This window comes from Penicillium riverlandense (assembly GCF_028828495.1).
Source record: "Penicillium riverlandense strain IBT 135883 chromosome Unknown utg000003l_segment0_segment0, whole genome shotgun sequence".
Lineage (NCBI taxonomy): Eukaryota > Fungi > Ascomycota > Eurotiomycetes > Eurotiales > Aspergillaceae > Penicillium > Penicillium riverlandense.
Genome location: NW_026643196.1, coordinates 1,070,433 through 1,094,301, shown reverse-complemented (window position 1 = coordinate 1,094,301; position 23,869 = coordinate 1,070,433). Strand labels below are relative to the sequence as shown.

The 23,869-nt window shown below is 51.1% G+C and overlaps 10 protein-coding genes across 10 annotated transcripts; all 10 read right to left on the bottom strand.

Moving 5' to 3' along the window:
* Window positions 1-413: 413 nt before the first annotated feature.
* On the bottom strand, window positions 414-1,082 carry N7474_004076 (uncharacterized protein; the record flags this gene model as incomplete). Its single annotated transcript, XM_057195491.1, has 1 exon — window positions 414-1,082. The coding sequence occupies one exon, from the start codon at window positions 1,080-1,082 to the stop codon at window positions 414-416; it is 669 nt and encodes a 222-aa protein (XP_057052887.1).
* Window positions 1,083-2,434: 1,352 nt separating this feature from the next.
* N7474_004075 (uncharacterized protein) lies at window positions 2,435-2,968 on the bottom strand (the record flags this gene model as incomplete). The annotated part of the gene is made up of 1 exon (XM_057195490.1): window positions 2,435-2,968. One exon carries the CDS (start codon window positions 2,966-2,968, stop codon window positions 2,435-2,437), a length of 534 nt encoding a protein of 177 aa, XP_057052886.1.
* Window positions 2,969-3,233: 265 nt separating this feature from the next.
* N7474_004074 (uncharacterized protein) lies at window positions 3,234-4,543 on the bottom strand (the record flags this gene model as incomplete). The annotated part of the gene is made up of 5 exons (XM_057195489.1): window positions 3,234-3,654; window positions 3,708-4,093; window positions 4,151-4,215; window positions 4,273-4,309; window positions 4,370-4,543. 5 exons carry the CDS (start codon window positions 4,541-4,543, stop codon window positions 3,234-3,236), a joined length of 1,083 nt encoding a protein of 360 aa, XP_057052885.1.
* Window positions 4,544-6,170: 1,627 nt separating this feature from the next.
* Window positions 6,171-7,871, bottom strand: N7474_004073 (extracellular lipase; the record flags this gene model as incomplete). The annotated part of the gene is made up of 1 exon (XM_057195488.1): window positions 6,171-7,871. The coding sequence occupies one exon, from the start codon at window positions 7,869-7,871 to the stop codon at window positions 6,171-6,173; it is 1,701 nt and encodes a 566-aa protein (XP_057052884.1).
* Window positions 7,872-9,358: 1,487 nt separating this feature from the next.
* pmcB (putative calcium-translocating P-type ATPase(PMCA-type)) lies at window positions 9,359-13,274 on the bottom strand (the record flags this gene model as incomplete). Its single annotated transcript, XM_057195487.1, has 3 exons — window positions 9,359-11,580; window positions 11,637-11,779; window positions 11,833-13,274. 3 exons carry the CDS (start codon window positions 13,272-13,274, stop codon window positions 9,359-9,361), a joined length of 3,807 nt encoding a protein of 1,268 aa, XP_057052883.1.
* Window positions 13,275-14,918: 1,644 nt separating this feature from the next.
* On the bottom strand, window positions 14,919-16,433 carry N7474_004071 (uncharacterized protein; the record flags this gene model as incomplete). The annotated part of the gene is made up of 1 exon (XM_057195486.1): window positions 14,919-16,433. The coding sequence occupies one exon, from the start codon at window positions 16,431-16,433 to the stop codon at window positions 14,919-14,921; it is 1,515 nt and encodes a 504-aa protein (XP_057052882.1).
* A 1,150-nt stretch (window positions 16,434-17,583) lies between these two features.
* Window positions 17,584-18,270, bottom strand: eb1 (microtubule-binding protein BIM1; the record flags this gene model as incomplete). The annotated part of the gene is made up of 1 exon (XM_057195485.1): window positions 17,584-18,270. The coding sequence occupies one exon, from the start codon at window positions 18,268-18,270 to the stop codon at window positions 17,584-17,586; it is 687 nt and encodes a 228-aa protein (XP_057052881.1).
* Window positions 18,271-19,121: 851 nt separating this feature from the next.
* Window positions 19,122-20,375, bottom strand: N7474_004069 (WD40 repeat domain-containing protein; the record flags this gene model as incomplete). The annotated part of the gene is made up of 1 exon (XM_057195484.1): window positions 19,122-20,375. The coding sequence occupies one exon, from the start codon at window positions 20,373-20,375 to the stop codon at window positions 19,122-19,124; it is 1,254 nt and encodes a 417-aa protein (XP_057052880.1).
* Window positions 20,376-20,453: 78 nt separating this feature from the next.
* Window positions 20,454-21,233, bottom strand: N7474_004068 (uncharacterized protein; the record flags this gene model as incomplete). The annotated part of the gene is made up of 1 exon (XM_057195483.1): window positions 20,454-21,233. The coding sequence occupies one exon, from the start codon at window positions 21,231-21,233 to the stop codon at window positions 20,454-20,456; it is 780 nt and encodes a 259-aa protein (XP_057052879.1).
* Window positions 21,234-22,078: 845 nt separating this feature from the next.
* Window positions 22,079-23,573, bottom strand: N7474_004067 (CFEM domain-containing protein; the record flags this gene model as incomplete). The annotated part of the gene is made up of 7 exons (XM_057195482.1): window positions 22,079-22,404; window positions 22,456-22,523; window positions 22,573-22,904; window positions 23,010-23,077; window positions 23,126-23,162; window positions 23,212-23,384; window positions 23,438-23,573. 7 exons carry the CDS (start codon window positions 23,571-23,573, stop codon window positions 22,079-22,081), a joined length of 1,140 nt encoding a protein of 379 aa, XP_057052878.1.
* Between the last annotated feature and the right edge of the window lie 296 nt (window positions 23,574-23,869).

Here is a 23,869-nt window from a genome sequence, read left to right as displayed (position 1 = left end):
AGTAAAGCGAAGGGCTATGTCTAAACCCAAAACCCAAATCGCAGGTAGTCGGCGGAATTTGCTGTTCGACATGTTCAACGCGCTAACCTGCCGCGGCGAGGGAAGTCCGTGCCGCCAGGCGAGCTACCGATATTCGGCTACAAGATATTCAACTAAGCGGTGCTGGGCGTGTTCGCCGGCCCTGCAGTGCGACTTCCAGCTCGAGCCGCTGGGGCCCTGGGTGGATGGGGGCCAGTAAATACGTGCATGAGCTCCGTTTTAAGGTTCAGACTGGAGACTTGTCTCAGTTATCTGGTATGTACTAAGTGTTCTGAAGTTACGTGTTCAAGGCATTCAGTAGCACTTTTTCGTTTATCTATCTCGTATTCACACTGCCAGCCTTGGTCTTCAACTATAGAATTGTGATTGTCTGATCAAGGCTTATCCAAGACATTGCAATAAGGACCAAGTTTTCCAGATTCGTGGTAGAGCCTTATCGCCGTCCCAATATTCTGAGTATATCGCGAGGCCAACATTGTGGAAAGGCTCCTATCAGAGAGGTTTCTGCACTCGAAATGCATGACGTCTCGCACATAGTCGGTCCGGTCTTTCCATATCTGCTGCATCTCTTCGTTGGTGGGGTTCCCCTCAGTATCATAATTTGTCTCTAGATCCATAGGAGGAGGCAGAGTGCCCAAGAACAAGGGAAACTCGATAATCTCCCACGGAACCGTCCCCGCGTTTTCCCAATCAATGATAGACAAGATGTTATAATTCTTGTCGATAATCACGTTGCTATGACGGAAATCTGGATGGTACAGCGGGAAAGGACCTTCATTTTTCACTGTAATCTGATACCCACCTTTTGCAATTCTATGCGGAAATTCCCGAATAGACACGACAAATTCATCCTGCACATGAAGGGGTAGACAAGATCTTATGTAGGCTTCTCCTGCGGGAAACTTGGCGGCCTGGCCCCATGCTGCGAAATACTCCGTTGCCGTTTCGAATGGTCCACCCAAACCGGGTATTGCATCGACGTCGTATGAACCACCATCCAACCGAACGATCCGTCCAATCTTAGGAAATCGAATTGTAGACATGGCCACCTATTCCAATCGGTTAGTTAGGACCTTTGACCGTTGATCGGTGATGGATTTACTTGTACGTCTGCAATATTGCGGTAAAATGCCGGCTTGAACTGTTGAGGTATCTCGCCTTTGTGGGTCCTCCAGCCACCGAAAGCATCCATTGCCGTGCTGCCTAGAATAAATTCCATGATCATGAAGGCACGGCCGATGATTTCTCCACTTGACTCATAGCCAAGTACTTCCGGCACAGGTATCTTCGTCCGCTCCCGAAGTATAGAGAGTGTGTGAACTTCGTGAATCAATCTTTTCTTCGAGTCTTCTGTGCACACATGCAATTGTATGCGTGCCACCCACTTTATTCCATCATCAAATTCAAGGATTCTCACTACATGAAGGCCACCCATATTATTAGTGGAGGCATGTGGCAGGTCCGGCTGATTCCCTGACCTGGTTTGTTCTTCAGCTCAGCAGCATATTCCTGGAGAGCTGTCCAGTCAATCGCAGGTATTCTATTGCTTTGGTTTTTGTCATTTTTCCAATTCAATAACTCCATTATCTTTGCAAATCCGGGTTTAGAAATGACTAAGTCAAGCGCAGAATGGATGGCATGTAAGCTCAAGAGGATATGTAACAGTGTCAAGGGAGTATTTAGGAGAGTAAAGTATTTAAGCCAGCAGCTGAATTTTCTCTGCAAGGGGAGGGGCAGGTCACATGGTGTCCTCAGACGGTGCCTAAGTGTGTATGTGCTCAGGTGATGCACGAGCCGCACTCGAATTCCAGGCGCCTTATCACAGCACTTTATGGTTACGGCGGGTATTCGGCCACTAATATATAGCCAGCATTAGCAGTGGCGTTAATTATTGGCTGAATAGGGAGTCAACTCACTTATTATCTAGGATTGATTTTTGTGAGACTACATAATTGTGTCAGTTTATTGATCTCTTGGTCTGTTTTAGAAAGGGAGATTTTAAAAACACGAATTTATATGAATGCAGCCTAGACCGAAGTGGCGAGACTCTTATATAGGAAGAACTGCAAGAACTATATCAACTATCCAAAAGGACATGACGCCATGATTACTTGCACCATTTGTGGTATAAGTAGCTGTCATCGTGGCAGTTACAAAAGTGGTGGTATCGGTGCCTGGAGGCTTTGTAGGCGTTGGCGTAGTTGTTGATGTCGTCAGAATTGTGGTGTATTTCACCGAAACTTCGGTGTTATCAACCCAAGCAAACATCATGATATTTTCAACACCATACGGCCGAACCTCTATGGTCCCAGAAGCAGGCGTGCCGGAGTTCACTGTGGGTACCCTATACGTTTTGGGTCAGCTGCCCTCTAGGAAAAGCCGACGACCAGCCAACTTACGAGCCATAATAATTTCCCCAATCGTCTATGAGAAACCCAGGCTTTAAAGTTCCAGATGCAATGTTGTAATTGACGTTAAATGTCCCAACAAAGTTGTCCGGAATGTAGAAAGGAATGAGCGTCGCAATACTGCCATCGGTCTTGTTCGCATAGACAGACTCGTCGACGTAGATAATGTCAGTGTCATTTTTTTTTAGCACAACACCATCATCTTTCATAGGTGTCCTTGTAACCATATTACCTGGACTAACAGATCTCTTCTTGTCGACGGGAGTCTGGGAGCAGTCGAGACCCTTAATCTTCACTCGAAATTGAGTTCCTCCAGCGTTTCCCTTGAGTTTCGAGCCCCAGCGGCTTCCAAGTGCGCTGTTGATACTTTGTGGTACGCATATTATGGATGCATCACTACCGCCCTCCCTCTGCAGAACTCGCAAACGCAAACTCGTCGCATGGCCACCGTATTCTTTTTCCCGTAGGTTTAACTTCTGAGAAGATCCGCGAGCAAGGACTGCCAGTACATCCCGCAGCATGACGGTTCTGGCTGGCAAGGCGATCCTGATTTTTTCCGTTATAAGACAGTGTAATCTCTCAACTACAAAGCCTGGTGTGATCTCCTCAATAACACTCACTATAACACGGTTGCTGAGCTGGACTACTTTTATTACATTCATACCTTCCTTGCAGAAGAGGACCTAGCAGACGGTCAATGAGCTGAAACTTGCTTTGTTATCTTTAATAGTTGGTTTGGTCATTTGGCAAAGCATCGACTAGCCGAATACCACAATGACGCCCAGTTCAGCGAGGGGACACTCTGGAAGATTCAGACCATTCGATCTCCCTCTCCACAGCAATTATCCCGTCACTACTCTTGGGAATGGAGTGGGTTCCCCCAACGGCTTCGGTTAGGATTAATTCATCCTCATCCTGATCCCGGTAGATAGCGTTCTTCGGTGTTGGATGAAGGCGATAGAATTCACCATTCTGACTGAGGTTATGAGATGCAGATCCGTTGTTCTTGGAGGAACCTTGAGTGCTGAAAATCGTCGGAAAGAAACGACGAAGCAGAGGCCTAAGAGTGGGAAGGCAGGCCGAGATAATACCAGTAGCGGGCTCAACACAGGACCAGATGAAGCAGTCAGTCTGGTTCCAGGTGATATCATTGCTTCGGTACATATAGGTCAAGAAGTATACGCGAATGGCGCCGGCAACACAACCACTATAGATAAGAAGGTCAGCGATAGATCTAATGGAAGAGAAGGGATCACGTACAAGCCACCGAGCAAGAAGATACCAATGACCGAGAACTTTTGCATAACCGGCATTTGCAGTGACATGACCATGGGAATAGGCGATAGTAGGATCAGGAAATCCGTGCCAGCGCTTAAAGCGCCGTTGGCTATGTAGAAGTGACCCAGATCGATACACTCTCCCTTGGCATTAGGATCAAAATATTGCAACCAAAAATATTGGTATGGCCGGCATTGGAAACCAGCAACGAATGAGACGGCGATCAGCCAGCCGAGGACAAGGAAGGAGAGAAAATACAACACCCTTTGGAAGGAGGGTGTTGGGAAAATCCGATGAAGGAACAAAATAATACAGATTTTGGTCGAGGAGACAACAAAACTGTAAGTAAATTCGCAGTACCAGAGAAGCTGAATATTGCGTTAACATGATGGTGCTCTAAACGGCGGAGTCAGGTAGCGACTAACCTTGGTTACTGCAACGGGGTCGACGCCAGGTGCCCACATGTGTCTCCCGATACCTTTCTGGGTAGCTAAAGATTATTAGGTTGGTACGTTGAACAGATACTAAACATGAGAGCCCAACTTACCAATGTAGCCAAGTGTGCCGTTCGTAAAGGCAAAGGCCTTTGCGCGTGTATCAGCCATGAATTTTATAGAAGGTTAAAGAGAATCTTCAAAACTGACCAATGATATGCAGACGGCCAAATCATCCCACCACAAGTTTGCTTTGCTAACAATCCTTGCAGTGAAACGGAGGCCAACTGCGAATGTTGCGAGGCCCAGTAGCGCCCAGTCGGGTGCGGCCACCTGGAGGGATCTATCTTGGGAGAGATCACTGCCGGGTGGTGGAGCTGCCATGGTGATTATCTTCGCTTGTCACTGAAAAGAAAGTGTTCAGAGGACCTGAAAAGTTCGTCAGCAAGAAGTACATGTTGAAAATATGAATTAGGATGGGGCACCATTGAGTATGGGGAGTCGAGATGCTTCTAGCATCTGACAGCTGTCAAGACTTATCTAGGTTATATAGTCATTTCAGTATGCTCAGGAGCTGGCCGGGATGAGCTCAAGGCTTTGGCGCTAAGCTCCCGCGCCGTTTCGGAAAATGTCATGAAGGATCAGTGAGAACGAGGACGGTATCCATCCAAGTTTGCCCATTAAGAGGGCCCAGGCGCTACCAAGCTAAATTAGGGCCCGAAGACCCCTGCTTAGTGTCCGTCTCGTACGGTATCGGTGGCGGCCCCTAAATGTCTAGGAAATACTATTTCCCAATTCAGTATTTGATCTAGACCCTTGTCGACTGGCGCACATGGGAGTTGGCCAAGCTTCGAATGAGAAAGCCGAGAGAGCAAGGTCGTTCCGTCCGCTAAGGCCCCTTTTCTTGAACAATGAGATTCAGGATTTGAAGATCTTCATACACTGTTACACGGTGAATCCAAGCCTATGACAGCGTTTGGTTGTTTACCCTTTGAGCAGACCGCGCAAGAAAATGATCTCAGATCATCTTCTAGAGCTGGCTTAGCGACAACCAGACAACTATATTGGTCCAAACCCTAAAAGCGGATGACAAGTCTCGCCAGCGTAGCATTCCTCAACTCAATCTACGTCAAGCTTGGAAGTGATTAGGGGGCTGGAGAAAGCGGGTAAGACAGAGTCCACTGTCCGTCAAGTTCTTCGAACTAGGGAGCGGTGTTTTCTGAAACAAGGGAGCAATCCACTTTCGATGATCTGTATGTACCTAGTGTCAAGTGCGCAGTACCTACCATACATTGCCATTTACCATGCTCCCGGGTCCATCCTATGTTGGCGAGGGGTCTGCGCAATCTGTTTTCCTGGCAGGAAACCAGCTTATGTTTATTACGCAGCCTTGCGCAAGCCAAAGATTCCTGCGCGCCAAGCCCTGGCTAGGTGAAGCCCCGCTAATTACTGTTTTCCAAAGCCAAATCTCTCCGGAACCGTTGGGCTTAAAGGATGATCTACATTTGCCATTGTGGTGGCACTAGCCTCTGAATCGCTCCCGCAATGAAGCTGAAAACAGGAGACGAGACGAAGGGAAAATATAGTGCAAACTGTAGATCTTCAACCACGTGCGGTACTACGCAATGCCGGGCCGAGCTGGATTGGACAGTCGGTGCAGTGAGAAGAGCAGAATCCCTTTATCGCTATTTACTCCGGCTACGCGAGAGACAGCGAATAAGGATAAAACGCTTTTATTGTGTACTTTAAGTAAATCCAGCACCTGCAATTGAACTTTGGAAATTGAAGAATCAAGCTAATTAATAGTGGATACATACAGTAAAATGTGTCGCTCAGGATCGAGGCAAAATAACCGCTGGATCAAAAACGCACCTTGTGCGCCATTCTTAGTCTATACCATCATTTTCCATCTCGACAAAATGTACTGACAGTCGAAGACTGAAGAAGGTATAACAACATAATGGTAATGAATGACAAAGGGCCAATCATCCTGCAATCATCACCACATTTTTTACCATCGGAAAGTGTCAATGTGGTCAAGCAAAACAGAATAAGACTCGTTTCGGAAGTCGTCCACTATAAGCTTGGACTCGCCGGCGAACATGTTCAGTGCCTTGTGGCCCTCGCTATACTGAGGCCACTCGGGAAGATTGCCCCGACGAGAGTTAGGATTCATATCGTAGATGAAGCTGTAGTAGTAGGTGTGGAAAGCCTTAGATGCATAATTGGGGAGCACACCGTAGAAGACCTGAATGATGTCGCTGATGTGGAATGTACCCAGGATGGGAGTGCCGCGGTCATAGGACGAGATGAACGTCCAGCACGGGACCTGGGCGGTGTCAAGGAGGAGGCGACGCTGCAGAATAAAGACAATATCACCGAGCATGGAAGCCATGCGCTTGAACTTGGGCCAGATGTTCCACAGAATTCCGGTGTAGTAAGGAGATCCGGCAGCGAGATCATCAGGGTAGGTCTTAACGAACTCCTGAAGATCCTCGCGAGAGGCGCGTCTCCAGACGTGAGCCATGTAGTCGATCATATCCTCCTGGGAGGTGAGGTTGGGCTGGAACAGCGCGAATAGAGTGCCTTCGTCTTCCTGGTCACCAATGATGAAGGGGACTTTAGCGGTCTTTCCCTCCTTGACAAGAACATCGGGGCTGTCCGTGAGGATCTTCCCGTCAGGTCGAGGCATATACGATAGATCTATCGAGTAGTAGGTGAACAGGTTGGGCACCGAGTTGGCCGCATTGTAAAAAGTCTCAAAAGGAGCCTGGCGCAGACATTCCAGAGTATCTTTAGCGCCAGAGCAGCCAGCATTGTCCACCACGGTGTCATAGAGACCCTGATTCTTCTCGCTGTCCACAGGCTCCATAGGGATGACACTTCCGGAATCCATCATGGCGGCCCGGAAGAGCGGTTTACCCTTATAGGTATTGTCGCCGTCGAACATGGCCATTTGGTCAAAGACACTAATAGCGCCTGCGGACTCGCCCCAGATAGTAACCTTATCCGGGTCACCACCGAAGTCAGCGATATTGTCCGCCACCCACTGCATAGCCATACGCTGATCCAGCAGTCCAAGGTTTGATACGCCAGCTTCCTTGACCTCTTTGCCGGCCAGGAATCCAAAGCCACCGAGACGATAGCCGATTGCAACATAAATGAAGGGCATGTCCATGTTAATGGAGTCTAGGACCAGAGGCGTGCCCTCATACTGATAAGCAGCACCCCATTCAAAGCCACCTCCGTGGATCCAGAACAGGACGGGGAGCTTAGAATCCTTGGTGGTACCGGCTGGGCGGCGGATGTTCAGGGACAGACAGTCCTCAGCGGTGTTGGTCGCGACATTGAAGAATGGGCTTGTGAGGATCTCGCCCACTATGTCAAGAGGCAGGTCGACAAGATCGTTGAGGATAGCCTCCAGTGGATTTTGCGAGCCATCCAGTACGTGGGCGCCGGTGGTCAACCAGAAGTTAGGGCATGATTTGGAAATACCCGTGGCTTCGATGGTACCCAGAGGCTCTTCTAATGGCATCGGGGCTCTCAGACGGAGGTTCCCAACAGGCTGTTGCGCAAAAGGAATAGCATTGAAGCTCTCGACTTCACCGGGAATCCCGATAATGGTGGCTTCAGGGTGTGAGAGCGTAATGGTAGGAGACAGAGCCAAAACAGCAGAGGCGAAGGCCAAAGCAGATAAAAACGAGCGACGCATGGTAAACGAGTGAAACCATGGACTTGTGAAATTATACACATACAACGTGCTGGTAAACAGGTATTCTATATACTATGTCTTCGTTCCGGGCCGAATAACGGCTAGGCGGATCAAGGGGACCATGGCAGAGATTGGGGAAAGATCGACGACTCTAATTGCGGTGTTCCTGGTTGTAGACCCTCTTTCCTATTCTAGATTGTCGGGGCTACCCTCTTCGGCACTTCTTCTCTTGTGGGGTAGGTGTTGGCGCTAATTCACGAAAGGGAGCACGCTGACCTCCCACTGGTTAGCCAGTTCGTGGAGATCTGATAAAATACCGCTAAATCCGCGAATCAGTACCGGGATCCTAAGTCTCCACCACAATCCTTCCGTGTATACTCACCTCTCGAAGGACTAGTGGTACAGGAACGCGATTTTGAGAACGAGGCCAACACCGGAGGCGTGGGACGGCACGTTTTGACAGGATGGAGCTTATCCACAGCGTCCCAAGCCCGGCGCCCCCACCATCAAACAGGAAGCAGGTTTTCGAAGATAAATTTGTTTGGGCTCTGTATATTTTCTTTTACAGCGACAGTGATCAGCAGGAATCTTTTCGGGCTGGACCGGTCCACGCTCCCTTTCGGTGAACTCTGTATGGGGGTCGCCACTATGTTTTGATAGTCGGGCGTGTGACAGTTATGTCAGCTCGAAGGATGTGCCACGGGGTCATTGACGGGGCTTGGTCAACAAGGGAGAGGACCGAAATAAGTTTTCGAAACTACGTGGTGAAACTGCATAGGTACCTGAACGAGGGAGCAAACAAGTCTTTGAAAGACCAGGTGCTGAGTTGCTGCCAGGCGTGACTATGGTATTCTTCAGCACATAATGAGCTCTGTTCATACATCTTGTGACAGACACTCGCTTGAATGACCAGTACCAGTGTTCACATTGGTTCTACAACGGCCCCAGGTAAAGGATGTGCTGAATGGTCAGCCCAGAACTGCACTATCATTGACGGTGTTGCCACTTGTGGTATGATCGACCTGAAGCTCATCTCAGTATTTCGGAAGGCTTTTGCAAAATCCATATTGTCTCCAGTTGCTGTAGTGTGGGCGTTAGTCCCTGATCGGGCTTGTCTAAGGATTATCACGCGCTGGAACTACCTGTATAGGTTAGTAGCACACACCTGTTGTTGTCTCTATGCCCCGTCTTTTCCCCTAGCTGCTCAATCCTGGCTCTGACTCTTTTTAGATACCCATTGGACATCATTAATGTTCTTGTTTTGCTAAGCAACGTTGGTTTTGTTATTAGGGAATTTCTCTGTGTATATATTGTATCAGGGACATCTTCGAACAGAAAACCAGAATCCCTCGCAAAGCCAAACCAAACGCCAACCAATCAGCATCCCCATGTACCGAAATGTATACTTTTCCCTAATCCAAATTCTTTATATACATACCCATGATGAGTATTGAAAATCGTATATACAAATGATCATAGTTTCCCAGCTAAGGGGATATAGTGACCGTTATGGGAGGCACCGTCAACTGCGGCGGTGTCTGAGGCCGCTGAGGTGTCTGCTGGCGCTGCAGCTCACAAGAAGCAGACGCAGTAGCAGCGGTTTCCTCGTCCACAGGACCGACAGAATCATCGACCTTCGAATCTCCCCGAGTAAAGATGCGCCGGGTAAACCGAGGCAAGGGTTGAAAAAGCGCCTTGATACCGCGAGCAACAGCCCTGCAGCCGTTCTGAAGCGGCCGCAGAATAACTGTTAGACTATCCACCACGGCATTGAAGACAACACCAAAACGGCGGTCAGGTATCAGACGGAGAATCACCGCCCATCCTAGACATCCAATTGCACAGATGAGGCAGACTGCCCACAGGATCCCGTTTAAGGGCGTCACACCAAAGGCCTCGCCGCCAACATAGATAATCATGATTTGACCGCCGATCATGACGGCGTTGATTCCCAGGAACCAATAGTTGCGGAACATGCCTTCGAAGATATTGAAGCGGTTATCAAGCCGTCTGTTGTTGAACTCGTTGAATACCTGCATCCAGACGAATGTGTTGAAGACAACAGTCGAGAGCTCTTTCTGTCGGACTCCAGGGTTGTTGGGATCGTTATGCAGATGAGAGTTAAGAAGCTTGTCGCCGGCAAAATACAGTGTGAACGTCACGGCGAGTTGGTATATCGCTTGCCCGAGGATAATTTTCCACATCGTCAGAGTGAAGAGCGAGTCCCGTTTGGAGACGGGCTTGCGGTCGAGGATTTGCTCTGTCGGTGCGTCGGTTGCGAGCGCCAGTGCAGCAAATGTGTCCATGATTAGGTTGACCCAGAGCAGTTGCACGGCATTCAAAACACTATTGTTTGAAGAGCTGTAGACGGATGATACAAAGGTCAAGACCACGGCGGTGATGTTGACCGTGATCTGGAATTGCAGGAACTTGGCCACAGCGTCGTTGACGGCCCGGCCCCAGGCAATTGCGGTCACGATTGACCTGAAGTTATCGTCTAACAGGATGATCGAACTTGCCTCCTTGGCTACCTCTGTTCCAGCCATACCCATCGAAAACCCAACGTCTGCGGTTCGAAGAGCTGGCCCGTCATTGGTGCCATCCCCCGTCACGGCGACAGTCTCCCCGAGAATTTTGAGCCGCTCGACGAGAATGCGCTTGTCCTCGGGCGAAGACCGCGCCAGGACCTGGAGATTGGGAATTACCTTGTCCATCTCCTCGTCTGTCAGCTGCCGGAACTTAGGGCCTTCCATCACCAAGCCATCCTCAGTCTTGATGCCACAGGACGCCGCAATTGCCGTGGCAGTGGCGACGTTATCCCCCGTCACCATTTTGACCTGAACTCCAGCCATATGACACTTGCGGATAGCTGCTGGAACTTCAGGGCGCAGAGGATCCTGGATGCCCACGACACCAACCCATGTCATATCATGGAAGACATCATCAAAGTTGGCTGCAGATAAGTCATCCTCCAAAGTTTTAGCCTCTGTTGGTGGCCAGTTTGGAAAGTCCTTATACACGATGCCGATTGTCCGCAAGGAACGCTGGGCGTAACGGTCGATGGTTCTCAAGGCTTCTTGTCGGTTTGTCTCAGAAAGCTGCTCTGTCGCAAGACTTTTCTTTGATACGTCGATATCTGTGATTTGGGTACTGCAAGCACCAACCATAAGCTCTGCAGCTCCCTTAACCAGAAGACGGTATCCTGCGCCGGGTTCGTGGTATACCACACCCATACACTTGCGGGAGGAGTCAAATGGAATCAATTGAAGGATATGAGCAGAACCTCGCTCGGAGGCCAAGTCCATGCCAAGGTAATCGCGAGCCAGCTGGAGGAGCGCCACTTCGGTTTTGCTGCCGACAAACTCCTTGTGCCCGTCTTTGACTTCCTCAAACGCCGTGGAGTTCAGAGCAACGCTTTTGATGATTAAGTTCCGGACTGGTGCTGAGCACTCCTGGAAACTTTCGGATATAGGCACCGAATTCTCAGCATCTTGATCATCTGGCGAGTGGCTGAAACCCTGACCCGATCCCCAGGTCCCAGCGACCACAGTCATTTTGTTTTGGGTTAATGTTCCTGTCTTGTCGGAACACACGACTGTGGCGTTTCCCATGGTCTCACAGGCCCGCAGGACGCGAACAAGGTTGTTCTCCTTAACCATGCGGGTAGTAGCAAAAGCTAGGGCTAGTGTTACGGCTAGGGGAAGACCCTCTGTGAATGCATCAATGTCAACGCCGTCCAATGAATCTCAGAAGATAATTACTTACCTGGAATCGCGACAACAATGACGGTGACAGCGACAATCAGAATATCTACGAACTCTTTGCCCTTGATCGCAGGGCTCGCCGGGTTATCCGAGAGATGGGCGATGAACCGAAACAACAGCACGAAAAACAGAATCGTGGCAGCACTGACCCAGTGTCAGTAAGAAATTCAACATAAGGCCGACAATTAGAAACTTACCCCGAACCAACATACCCAATCCAATCCGCCAACCGACCTAGCTTCACCTGGAGTGGGGTCGGATCGTTGGACGTCTGCAACGACAACATAATTCGACCATAAGAGGAATACGGCCCGACGCTGGTGACTAGATACGTGCCAACGCCTTCTAAAACTTTGCTGCCAGAGATCATAAACGGATCGAGTCGTTTTGTTGCCGTGCCGTCCACGATCCGCTGCCATACCTCGTGGCCACTGGTCTTTTTCATCTGATCTGACTCGCCCGTGGCAGAGGACTCGTCGCATTTCACGCCGTGGCCGGAGACCAATACTCCGTCAGCGGGAATGGAATCGCCCGGTTCGAGGTGGAGGATATCGCCGGCCATGACGTCGTAGATGGATATCATGGCGATTTTGCCTGAGCGGACGGCTTTGACTTCGCGGTCGTTGTTCTGCACAGACACTCTGTTAGCTTTGTTGATTGAGCAATAATGGTGAGAATAGCCTACCCGCTTGTTGAGTTTAGCAAACTGTCTTTCTTTCTGCCAGTCATTGGCAGCAGTGACGACAGTAACGATCAAGATGGCCACGCAGATAGCAACGCCTTCCACCCAGTCGACGCCTGTGCCTCCGTCTATGGTTTCATATATACCCAGAGACAAAGACACGATGGCGGCAATAGTCAGCAATATAATGATCTTGTCGTTATATGCCATCCAGAACAGCTTCAAGAACCCAGTCGATTTCCGAGTCGGCAGTCTGTTCTGTCTGAAAATACGGATGCGATCTTCGAACGGCGAGCCTTCACTCCCTCCTAGTCTTTGTGTTGGATTTGAGTCTGGAAGAGGTTGAGGTTTGCTGATAGAGCCGGACCGCTTCCCTCGAAGAGTCGACAATGGGTTGACCTGGTCAAATTCAACCCTCCCTTCTAACCTCCCTTCATCAACCGATAGCCCAGCATTTAGATCTGTCCGCAATCCACGCTCCAATCCAGGCAACCCACCCAGCGCATGAAACGCAGCGAGTGACTTTGGATTCTGCATTTTATTCAACTGGCCAGGCGAAAACGCAAAGCGGTTATCATCGACCCGGAAATCGTCTTTATTTCGAGGATCCGGAGTCAATGCTTCAGAGAGTGACACATCGTCATAGTCGACTTTAGAATCAACATCCACATTGCCCGGGTCTACCGAGTTGGCTCGAGATCGGACAATCGTATCTGCCGACGAGGCGAACGAGTCCGAGCGTGGACGCAGCGTGGCGCCATCAATAGATAGCGACGGCCGATGGGATGTATAGGCATCTTGAACCGTTAGAAGCGCTGGATCTGGTGGGCTTGGAGTCGAGGCCCGTGCCGTATCGGGGGCATGGTATGAGCTCGCGCTGGGGTCTAGTTCTGTTGACCCAGACATGACAGACGAGGCCGTTGCTGATGATGATATGGACAGACCTCGTTGCTGCATTTTTCGAGTATATTAGCCAGGGATATTGGTCAAGCTGGGGCGGCCCTATTTTGCTTTGCTTACCTGTCTGCCCGAAGGGCCTCCCATTGCAACCGGGCTTAGCAGGGAGCCTGAAGTCCGAGGAGGGTTATTGTTTGAATCCATGGCTAAAATAAAAAAGCCACCAAGATCCTCCGAACAAAATGTAAAAGACGAGATAGAGATCACAACAGATATGGCGTCTCCAGTCCTTGTGCACGGGGGGTTGTGAGCACTCCAGCAGTTAGGTAACTATATCAGATCGCCCAAAGGGGCTGTGCAGATGCCCAGAAAGTGCCGAGGAAAGAGAAACCAAACCCTGACCGTCCCATAGCCAAGAGGGGGTGTGTTGCCTATTGCTGTTGCAGTCTGCGATGAGCGATGCCAAGTACAAGCCAAGGACAAGAGCGAATTTTAAAGTCCAGCACTTGAAAATCCGACCCAGGATAATCCTTTGAAGGTTAGGTTTGAAGGGCGGTGCTGGTGCTGGATGGAGGTGGATTGGGTGGATTCAGCGCATGAATCGTAACGCTAGGGATGATGATGGAGCCCAGGGAGGCAACATGGACAGCATATAGCAATGAGCACAGCCCTCTCTAAATTTTCGTGTCTGCGAGTTTAGATCTGCGGAGGCCTGATTTTCACTAGAGGTGCAACGGAGTTGGGTAGACCGCTTGCGAGTAAAGGAAAGGGGTATGTCTCATAAAATAAGCCAGATTGAAGGAATGGAAGCGAAGAACATGAGGTATAACAGGTAGTACTAATAACTTGATTTAGGCGCCGAGTATAACAATCCCCCCGGCCTCATCCACTTCTCTACCACTCGCCTATCAATCACACATGAATACGACAGGAAAAAGCGCCGCCAAGGCTGGCCAGACACTGTGTTCCAATGGGACGAATTGAGCTTTTGCCGCCAGGAAGTTTAGAACGACGCTGCTGCGCCTCACCGCGATGGCCAATGACCGGCGGGATCAGGGCTCCACCTAGGGTGTGTATCAGATAGATTTGAGTATGATTGTCGCAAAAGTATCAGCATCTGACTGGCCCTTGGTGCGTCATCGTCGATATCAGTGCCCTCTTCCTCTTGGACGCCGCTTGTGTAGGTGGAAAGACTGAGGCGACCACCGGCAGGTGAGACTGAATCTGAGTGCTAAGCCATCCGCGTCATACAGACAAAATGTACAGTGTCTGATCGGTGCAGGGGTATTGCTCAGGATTTTACGGCTGAGCCACTCAGCAATGAGACGGATGGAGATCGAAGAGCCGGGACGAAGCTGGGATTCAAGATACAAGGGGGGCTGTGGCGTAGATGTGGCTGAGTGAGGGATGTGGCGGTGTTGGGATCGATCGACAGGCCATGTGGATGAGGAATGAGGCATTGTGGAGTATATAGTTGTGCAGTAGATAATGTAGAATTATGTATTTCCACTAAATAGACGGATAGAAAATAGAGAGAGTGTGTGTGTGAGAGAGATCGGGGGGGTATCTATGAGAAAAATAAAGTGTGGAAAGTAAAAAGAAAATGAGCACGGCACTCCAAGCCCATAACATAAACGCCAGGCAGAAAACCCATTACACATCTGCTCATGTCGCATAACCCATGGAAGAACCTGGGTAGGTACATCACAGATCCAAGCTCTCCTGGAATCGGCTGCCCCGACTCCCATCAAAACTGGGAAAGCTGCGGCCTAGCCCATCGGGTCGGTGAGCAGCTAGAGGAGCTACAGAGGCCGCCACGTTTTGGGGCTGCGCAGTAATGGGCGTGGACATGGCGACATTCGCCGAGCCTGGGACGGGGTTACGCGCGGGGGAGGGGCGCAGTACCCCCGCGCCGGGTTCTTCTGTTTCTCGCGTATACTTTGAGTCCAGTGGACTGCTGAACGGGTTTACTGGTGGCGGAGCATGTGAGGAGGGAGAGGCACGCGGTGACGTGGGAGAGAAGAGTCCAGGGGGGAGGGTGGGTGAGTCCTCAGGAGGACTGCCCCCATACCCGTCGCCGCCAGACGTGAGAACAGATTGGATTTTGCGGCCAGAGATCTTCTGGAAACCGCGCTCGCTGGGATTGGAACTCCGTGTGCTGTCGGTCTGCGCAGTTTGCGCTGAATTACGCCAGCGGTTCATGAAGGCGGGCGCAAAGTACGATGCTGTGAAGAGCGAGTCGTCGTTGCTGGCCATCTCGCGCGTTCCGGCCGTTTCGTCCTGAGAGCCAAGGCGTGCGGGAGTCTTGTTGCGGAAGAACCCTCGGCGGCGTAGGTAGTAGAAGAGAAGAAGAATAATCATGGCAATACCGGCCACCGTGCCCACAACACCGCCGACAATCTTTGAGGTAGTGGGATTGATCGAGCCAGATCCTCCGGATGACGGATCATTAGGGGATGTGCCTGATCCGCTGCCAGTACTCCCGCCGGTGTTTCCCGAACCCCCGAAGAATCCAGTCGTGGTAGACGTTGATGAAGAAGTGTGTGACGAATGTGTCTCGGAGCTCGACGAGCTCGAGGCTGAGATTGGCGTGAGGAAGTTGTTGTGCGCCAAAGGTGTACTCTTCGTTGCTGACGCGGTAGTGGCAGACCCGATGAGCGGAGTGGAGATGGGCGGCGCAGAGCTGACGGCTCCAGCCACTGGTATCGGGGAACGCGTAGGCGAGACAAGAGACTGTGATGTCCGTGGCTGACTAGAAAGCAAAACAGCAACCCCGTCGACTGAGGATGGTTCCGCCGTAGACGACGGACCGGGTGAAAGGGTGATAGTGCCAAACGACGGGTCGGAGATGGTCATAGGCAGTTCAGTCCCGGTGGATTGCCAGAGCGTGTGGTTTTGGGCATCAACGACCTCCACGACGGTTTCGACGACCACCTGCTGATCCGTTTCGGTGGAGTCTCGTTTCCAAATGGTCACGTCCGCTATATCCTCCAGACAGGTCACGTTTTGTAGTGGGTCGCAGGTCTCACTCTCACCCGCCAGCGCATCAAGTACTGGCAGAGACGGTTTGCGTATAGGATCCGAGTTGGCCAAACTATCGGGACCGTTCTCATCGCTAGCCTCGGTCTGCCCGTCCCGCGCCTCCATTTGATGTCGGTGTTGTCGGGCTTTAATCAGCCTGCTGATGTGAGAGTGGCGGTGATTGCCGTGGTGAGCCATTCTGCCAATGGCTCCAAAGGCGCAGCCCCCAGTTCCTTTCTTTCCGCGATTCAAAAGTGTATAAAGATTAACGGGTTATGGGGGAACCACCGAAAAGAGTCGAAGCCAGATCGACCAGCTTCGCAGATTCGTTAAGTAATACCCTGGGGATGTCGAATGAGAAAGGCAAAAAGCAGGTTCTTGCCCGCGACTCGAAAAGCAAAGATTGAATAGTGCGCGGCTAGAATAAGGAGTGACAGATGCGATCAAAGAGGCAGAAAGGAGTGGATGCCAGCTGCGATGTCGCCCGGACAATGGAGAATCAGGAGCGAGCGAAGGTCATGGAAAGAACGAAAGTCTGCTCAATAATATCGGTCAGTCCAAATTGATTCGATCCCCGTGCAACATCGTGATCATACCCGTGGGCAAAGGAGCGAAAAGAAGAGAGAAGAAGAAAAGCCAGGCGACTCGGCCTAGTCCATGATCGGTCGAAGACACAATACGGGCCAGACGGCGGCGACGGGGCGATGAAAAGAAAGAAGGGAACTGGGGAGGGAGAGAAAGAGAGAGTGTGAGAGAGACAGAGGGAAAAGAGAACGAGGGCCAGAAGCGAAACGCAACCCAGCCAAACCGAACCAGACCCAGACCCTCTCCTATCAGGGGCCGCGCAGGAACGAGTAGCGATGGCGTCTTATGAGTCTGATTATTATTCCGAGTCAATTATTGAACTATTCTTCTTCAGTCGAGTCAGCATGCACGACACCCGCCATTCCTTCCTTCTGGTCATTAATTGATTCAGCCATTCACTATTATTGTTCGCGTCGAGAAGCAAACACGGAGACCCGAAATCAACGGGCCCAGACGGGAAAAGTGCGATGGAGCCACCGAGTGGTCTGGCCGCGGTCGCTAAGCCACTTGGGGGCTAGTTTAATGAGATGCATTAACGCCCGGAAATTTGAATAATATTCCCTAGTAAGATGTAAACAACAGCGACAAGGCAGTACAAGAACTTCTTGCATTATTCAATGATAAACATGTCCATGAGCAGAACCTCCTTCTAGATACATCTTCTCTCTCCCAGCAAAGAATTGAGTAGTAAACCGAGGCCCTCTCAACAACAATCAACGCGACACATAAGGGGGGTATTTCATGAAAACTCCTCTCAGACCGTCTAAAACGTCTCGAGGTCATCTGCCACGCCCTCCTCGCCCTCGGCAGGAATCTCAAAGCCTTCTTCAGTCGAGTACAGAATCGCCAGGACGTGCTTGGGCAGGGAATCCTCATCCTTCTCTAGCTCCGGGTCCGCCTCGATCGCGTTCTGCAACAACAGCTCAATGTCGCGCAGTTTTGCGAAGTAGAAATCGCGCTCCTTCTCAAGGCCTGCAATCGCCTCCCTTTGTGTCGCGATTTCCTGCTGCAATGCCGCCGAGGAGCCTCCACCGGTCGCGGCGCCCACGCGTGGGCGGGTCGCGGAGGACGTAGGGGTCACGCCGCGCCGTGTGCCACTCGCAGAACCAGTGCGAGGGCCGCTACCACCGCTGGGCGCGCCGCCGCCGGGGGCGCCAGAGGCCTTGCGCCGGGCGACGGCGTCGTACTCACCGCCTGGGTAGTGCTGATCCCAGTACCGCTTCACCCACTGCAGGAATTCGAGGTTGTCCTGCATGCGGCATTTTGTGAGGGACTGAACGGGCACAGGCTTGTTTACTCCGTGCTTGGCGAAGACATCTGGAGCGGGACAAGTTAGAGAACCAGGCGGAGATACCCCGAACCTGCCGAGGAAGGGGAACGTACTCTGTAAAATCTTGAAGTTTTGCAGGTAGGCGTATTCGGTATTGACGTTGAACTTGACACGGGCCATGGGGACATCCACTGCACGGAAAGGGGATTATCAGCACGCTGTTCTTTCTCTGGGCCCGGTGGTCTGGTTTGTGGTTAGATGGAAGGCGACCACTCACAAAAGATGGAGTCAAATATCTGGCATAGCGCGGCACTGTTTATTGTCCACCATCAGCTCATGACTCTCTTTCCTCATCGGTAAGGACGCGGGGGAGGGTTGTGTCGGGATTAACGGCTCTTACCCCGTTCCGCACTGCTCGATTTTGGTGATGTTGAGCTGAAGAAGGTTGTTGAGCCATGCCAGCAGTTCTTGTCTGAAGAGCGACGAAGAGTGGTTAGCATTGTTTCCCTGGTTAAATGGCAAAAAAACCGAACCTGGATTCGCCCATGGTGGGGTAGTTGGTGGTCGTAACCAGGGGGAGGTAGAGGAAGACGCTGAAGCGGAGATGAGGAAGCAAAGACAGCAATGGCTGCGCGGTAAATGCGGCAGTGGGAAGATTGAAAGACCGACAGTCGGCACCGCTGGAGGAAAGACGATGGACGATGGAAAGATGTTTGTTTTGTTGATGCCAGAGAAACCCACGGATCCTGCTGGAAGCGTCGACCAATCAAAAACGCTTAGGTAATGTGGTGCCTGAGGATGTAACGCAGTTTGGATACAAACAGACAGGTCAATGAGAGTGTAATAGCTAACTATAGCAGTATCTCTAGTCTATAATCCATTTCCAATGTCACCGGCTTCTAAGATCTCACATGGTTCTAAGGTCCAACCATTTCAATAAGTGTATACCGCCCACGAAAAATCCTCAGGAAAAAAAAATGAGCAACGCTAAATCAAGAGAAAAATATAAACGAATGCAAGATCAAGTCAAATCACTCCTCTAACAAATCAATCCCATCCAGCCCATAGCCAAAGTCCATGATGACAGCCCGAGAATCCTGACTGGTGGCGACGACCCGGCGGTAGTCGGACTGGACGCTCAGCATCCAGCTGGTAGTCCATCCCGGCAGGTCGATGGACAGTTCGCCGGTCTCAGTTTCAAACACCTTAACACTCATATCGTAGCTGCCGCTGACAATACGCTTGTTCATACTGTCCAGATGCAGAGATCGGATCAGGTCCGTGTGGCCCTTGAGCTCTTTCACCAGCTCGCCGGTGTTGGCGTCGAACTGGTAGATGCGCTTGCCATTGCCGCCGGTCAAGATGGTCCGACCATCCTCGCTGAACTCGACACATGCCAGACCATGGCCTCCCTTGGTGGAGAACTCCTTGACGCAGTGGCCCGAAGTGATGTTCCAAAGCTTGGACACGCCGTCGCCGCTGGCCGACACAATGAGATCGCCCCGTAGTTGCACTGCGTTCACGGGACCGACGTGACCCACAAGTTGTTGGAGGAGTGTGCCCGTGTTGCGGTCCCATACGCAGATGCTGCTGTCTTTGGAGCAGGAGACAATGTAACGATCGTCAAAGCAGACATCCAATACACCGGCCCGATGACCGGTGAGACGGCGGATGGGACGATAGTCATCCTTGATGTCCCACACAATGCAAGTGTGGTCCGACGACCCGGTAACCATGATCTCCTCATCGAACTGCAGGCACAAAATCGATGCACTGTGGTAGTTCGAAGACTCATCCATAGGTGTGACGATGCCCGCCGACGGAGTTGACGGAGGGCAGATGGTCAGAAAAGGAGACTTGCCCGATGCCTGCTGTACAGGGTTATTCACCGGTCCAGTTCCAGGCGAATCACTTGGTGGCGGACCGATGATCTTCAAACACGGCCACGGATAGTGGGCATCCCACACGCGAATGGTGCGGTCGCGAGAGCCAGTGATAATTTTATTCTCATCAAACTGGGCGCAGTAGACACTATCCTGATGGCCATGGAGATAGATCGCAGCAGCCTTGCCCTCCTTCCAGCGGTGCTCCAAAGCCTGTCGCACCAGGAACATCTTTTTCCAGTCTTGGTTGGGAAGAGACTTGCCCAATCCAACGGACCGTTTCTTCTTAGAGGCGGTAGAGCTCGCAGGGCGACGGGGGTAGGCGCCCCGAAAAACCTGCCTCCAGACGTGACGGGACGATGCCTGTTGGTTCCACGAGCTCGACACAAGCTCAGCATTCATGAGTGACTGGGGGTCCAAGTAGGAAAGAACGTGTGCTGTAATCTCAGACGGTAGATATGCCACGGGGTCTAGAAGTCATTAGCAATCGCCTTGGAATAAAATCCAGTATGAGTCCTTACCGAGACGCAAGAGAGCCAATTCGACATCCGAGAGCTCGGAGCGGTCACGGAGATCGATTCCGATGCCGCTCTCCGAGTCCTGTGTCAGATAGATATCGACTTTCTTCGCGGCCTCCCGCTCCGCCTTGGCCATTTGATTCTGCGCAGCGGCGGCAGCGCGCGCCGCCGCCCCGGAATAGACGTCATTGGGGAAAACCGGCGGCTCCAATCCATGACCAGGGATGGGACCTTTTACGGAAGCGGTGGGAGCATAGAAGCTTTGAAGGGCAGACACGCTGTTGAGCGAGGGGCGGCGATTGATGCTGTGGTCCTTGGACCACGCATTCCACGCCTTCGAGTCCCAGCTGCTGGAAATGTGGCGCTTATGACTCGAACGGTGGCAGTGGGGGCACTGATTATCCTCGTCCTCATCCGGGGCGTACAACGTCTGCTTCGAGGACTTGTTGCGAAGGGACACGGACAGCCGACGACCGAGCGCCACCAGCCCGTCCATAGGGTGTCGCAAGCTCGAGAAACTCTTGGTGCCGCGACGCCGAGGCACAGCCTCGGGAAAATCATCCATTTCTTCCACCACCACCGGTTCATGGCAAATCTCCACCAGGGAGGGCTCCCGCCACGACTCGAAACACAACTCTTTGGACGGAAAGGTGACATGCGCGGTTGTCCGGGCGCGCGGCCGAAGCGTTAACGAGGGGCGTCGCCGTGTGGGCAGGCAGGCGGTGTTATCTCGTGGCGACATGACGTGAAGGATATCGATCGCGCAGGGAACGGAGGCGATTATGAACAGTAAGAAAAAGGCTGAGCTGGTGCTGCAAAACCAAGCGCTCTAGTGATCAGGATGCCAAATAACAGAGCTTTTTTTCCTTTTTTTTCCAAAGCCGTTCTAGTGTATCGTTGTATATGTATAGCGTCGATAGACGAATGCAATGGCGCGAGGCTTTTGTTGGTCTTTTCGAGGAACGGCGAAGGAGGCCAGTCTAACAAATGTATGCGAAACGAACGCAACTCCGGAAGGCCCGAGGGAAAAAGAGAAAGAGAGGGACAGGGAATGAATGCAGTATAATCGACAGAAAGAACCAAAAGGGAAAATGAAAAGAAGGCGCAAGGAGAGAATAAAAAAGGGAGAAGGCGAAAGAAAGATGAGATAACGGAGGGCCTGAACGTCAGGCGGTGAAGTCTTCCGGGGGTATCATTGGCTGTCGGATGCCATTCTGCGAGCTGCCCAATGTACTCGGTACTTGTGGTTCCACTCAAACATGCGGGGAGGATAAGTATCCGGTACTTTGTTGACAGAGATTTTTTTTTCTTCTTTCTCGTCCGGGGGGCGAATAACTAAATCTGGAGGATTGACACAAACCCGGGGCCGAAAGACCCACGGATCTGAGCAGGATGCCGATCGGGAACAGCGGAAGTGGCTGCCCCGATCAGAGATTGCTGGTCTGCATGTTTCGATCGATCTCGAGAATGTGCACGGCATTGCTGCTTCCTGGTTCTGCATTCCGATAAACATGCGGTGTAAGGTTTGCCTCCTGCACTCTATCTATGCAGCTAGCACAAATTTTATTGAACTGTCCACCTCTATGATTAACCATGCCCTTGGAGTGGACGGTCATAGTCTACATCCACCAATTCCACCGCATCTGAGTCTCGTCGTGCGAGAGGCTCCCGACTGACAGAGGTTTTGACAGTCCTTCGGCTAGACAGATCCTTGGAGCGATTACTGGAGCGAGTGTGGCGGTGAAGTGCCATCGAGTCACACTTCGGATCCGATTCTTGCTGGTACGAGTCGGCAATGCCGCAGCACGTGAAGAGAATGCGATTGAAGAAGCGGCGGATGGCTGGCATGCTCATACAGAAGACCGCAGTGTAGGACTCGATGAGGGACCAGTATGCCACTGGCACATAGTCATCTGGAATTTTATATTAGTGGCGTCATGACATGCATTTTGCGGGGATCATACAGGTTGCATTGGTTGTGTTGGCAAAGGTCACGACGGACCTGAGGCGAATGATGCTGACGATCGTGATACTATCACCATATTGTCAGCAACAAATCTGTGGATAACATGACCACTCACAAGAATCCAGTGCAGAACATGACCATGACCGGGGCTTTCTTCCTGGGCTTGAGATTTAACTTGATTATCTCGCGAAGGGGCAAGGCCATCACGACCACATCGAGGACTATGTTGATCACAGCACACGCAATTCCAAACGCATTGAAATCTAGACAGCTGCCTTGAGTTTCACCAGTCCAGGCAGTCCAAATGTACGTAACAGGAAGGCAATTGAAGCAGACTCCGAAGGTAAAGATCAGGAAATAAAGAGTCGTAAATCCCATCAGAGCATATATCACTCTCCGTAGGCCGATATTGGGGAAGATCTTGAGATAGAGGCAAAGGAAAGCCATCTTCAAAGCGACATCGACTACCATTTAGAGCATTTCGACGACCCAATTGTACTAGACGTACGTTGTTAACCACTTCGCGTACAAATTTTTGCGGTATCAACGGACCTTAAGGATTAGCTCGATGTTCGCGAAAGATATTGTCCAAATGTCTCTTCCATAGCCTGCGTCGATCACTAGGAAAACGGTTAGTGTCAATGGACTACATCGGTGCAATAACTTACTGAGAAATTCTAACGCACCCATGACAACCGCCGAAAGCTGCAATGGTCAGTAGATTTCAGTGGCATTGGTCTGGAGGAGCCATTACTAGTCCCACAATGGCAAACATGTCTTCCAGTCCAAACTGTTTATGAAATTGTAAGCTGCGAATCAAAGTTGCAACAATAGCAAGCGCCATGAACACAGAGTTAACAACGACGATGATATTGGACTTGTCGCGGATTGGCTCGTGACACATGGTACTCATGAGGTTTTTCGTGGCTGTAGCAATTAGTAAACCCGACTATGTTCCTGTTTCATGGGCAGCAACCTACTTAGGCCTTCCTTGACTGTACAGCTGGTCTCAACACAGAGAGTCAGATTGGCTTGTAATGGGATATCCGCGCAGATACATGTCGCGTTGGTCATTGAACAGGAGGATTCTTTGACTCCAATTTCCATGCACTGCATCTGACGGGGGCATTAGTAGGCTGTTCGCCTTGCAATCGATGATCAAGAAGGTTCTCACCGCACACGCAGACATCTCTTCCGCCAAGCTAATTACTGCTAGGAGCAAGCGCCCTACGCGAATATTACCGTGTGAGGACGCATTTTGATGACCGCATCAGCTCATTGCGTGGCCTCTGGAGAAGAAGCATGAATCTGAATATACACGAAGAATAATCACGATTTAAAGTGTTAGTTGAGAAAGGCGAGATTTCTGCCTGCCATGCATCGTCCCTCTCTAACTTCGGTGGCTACGGACC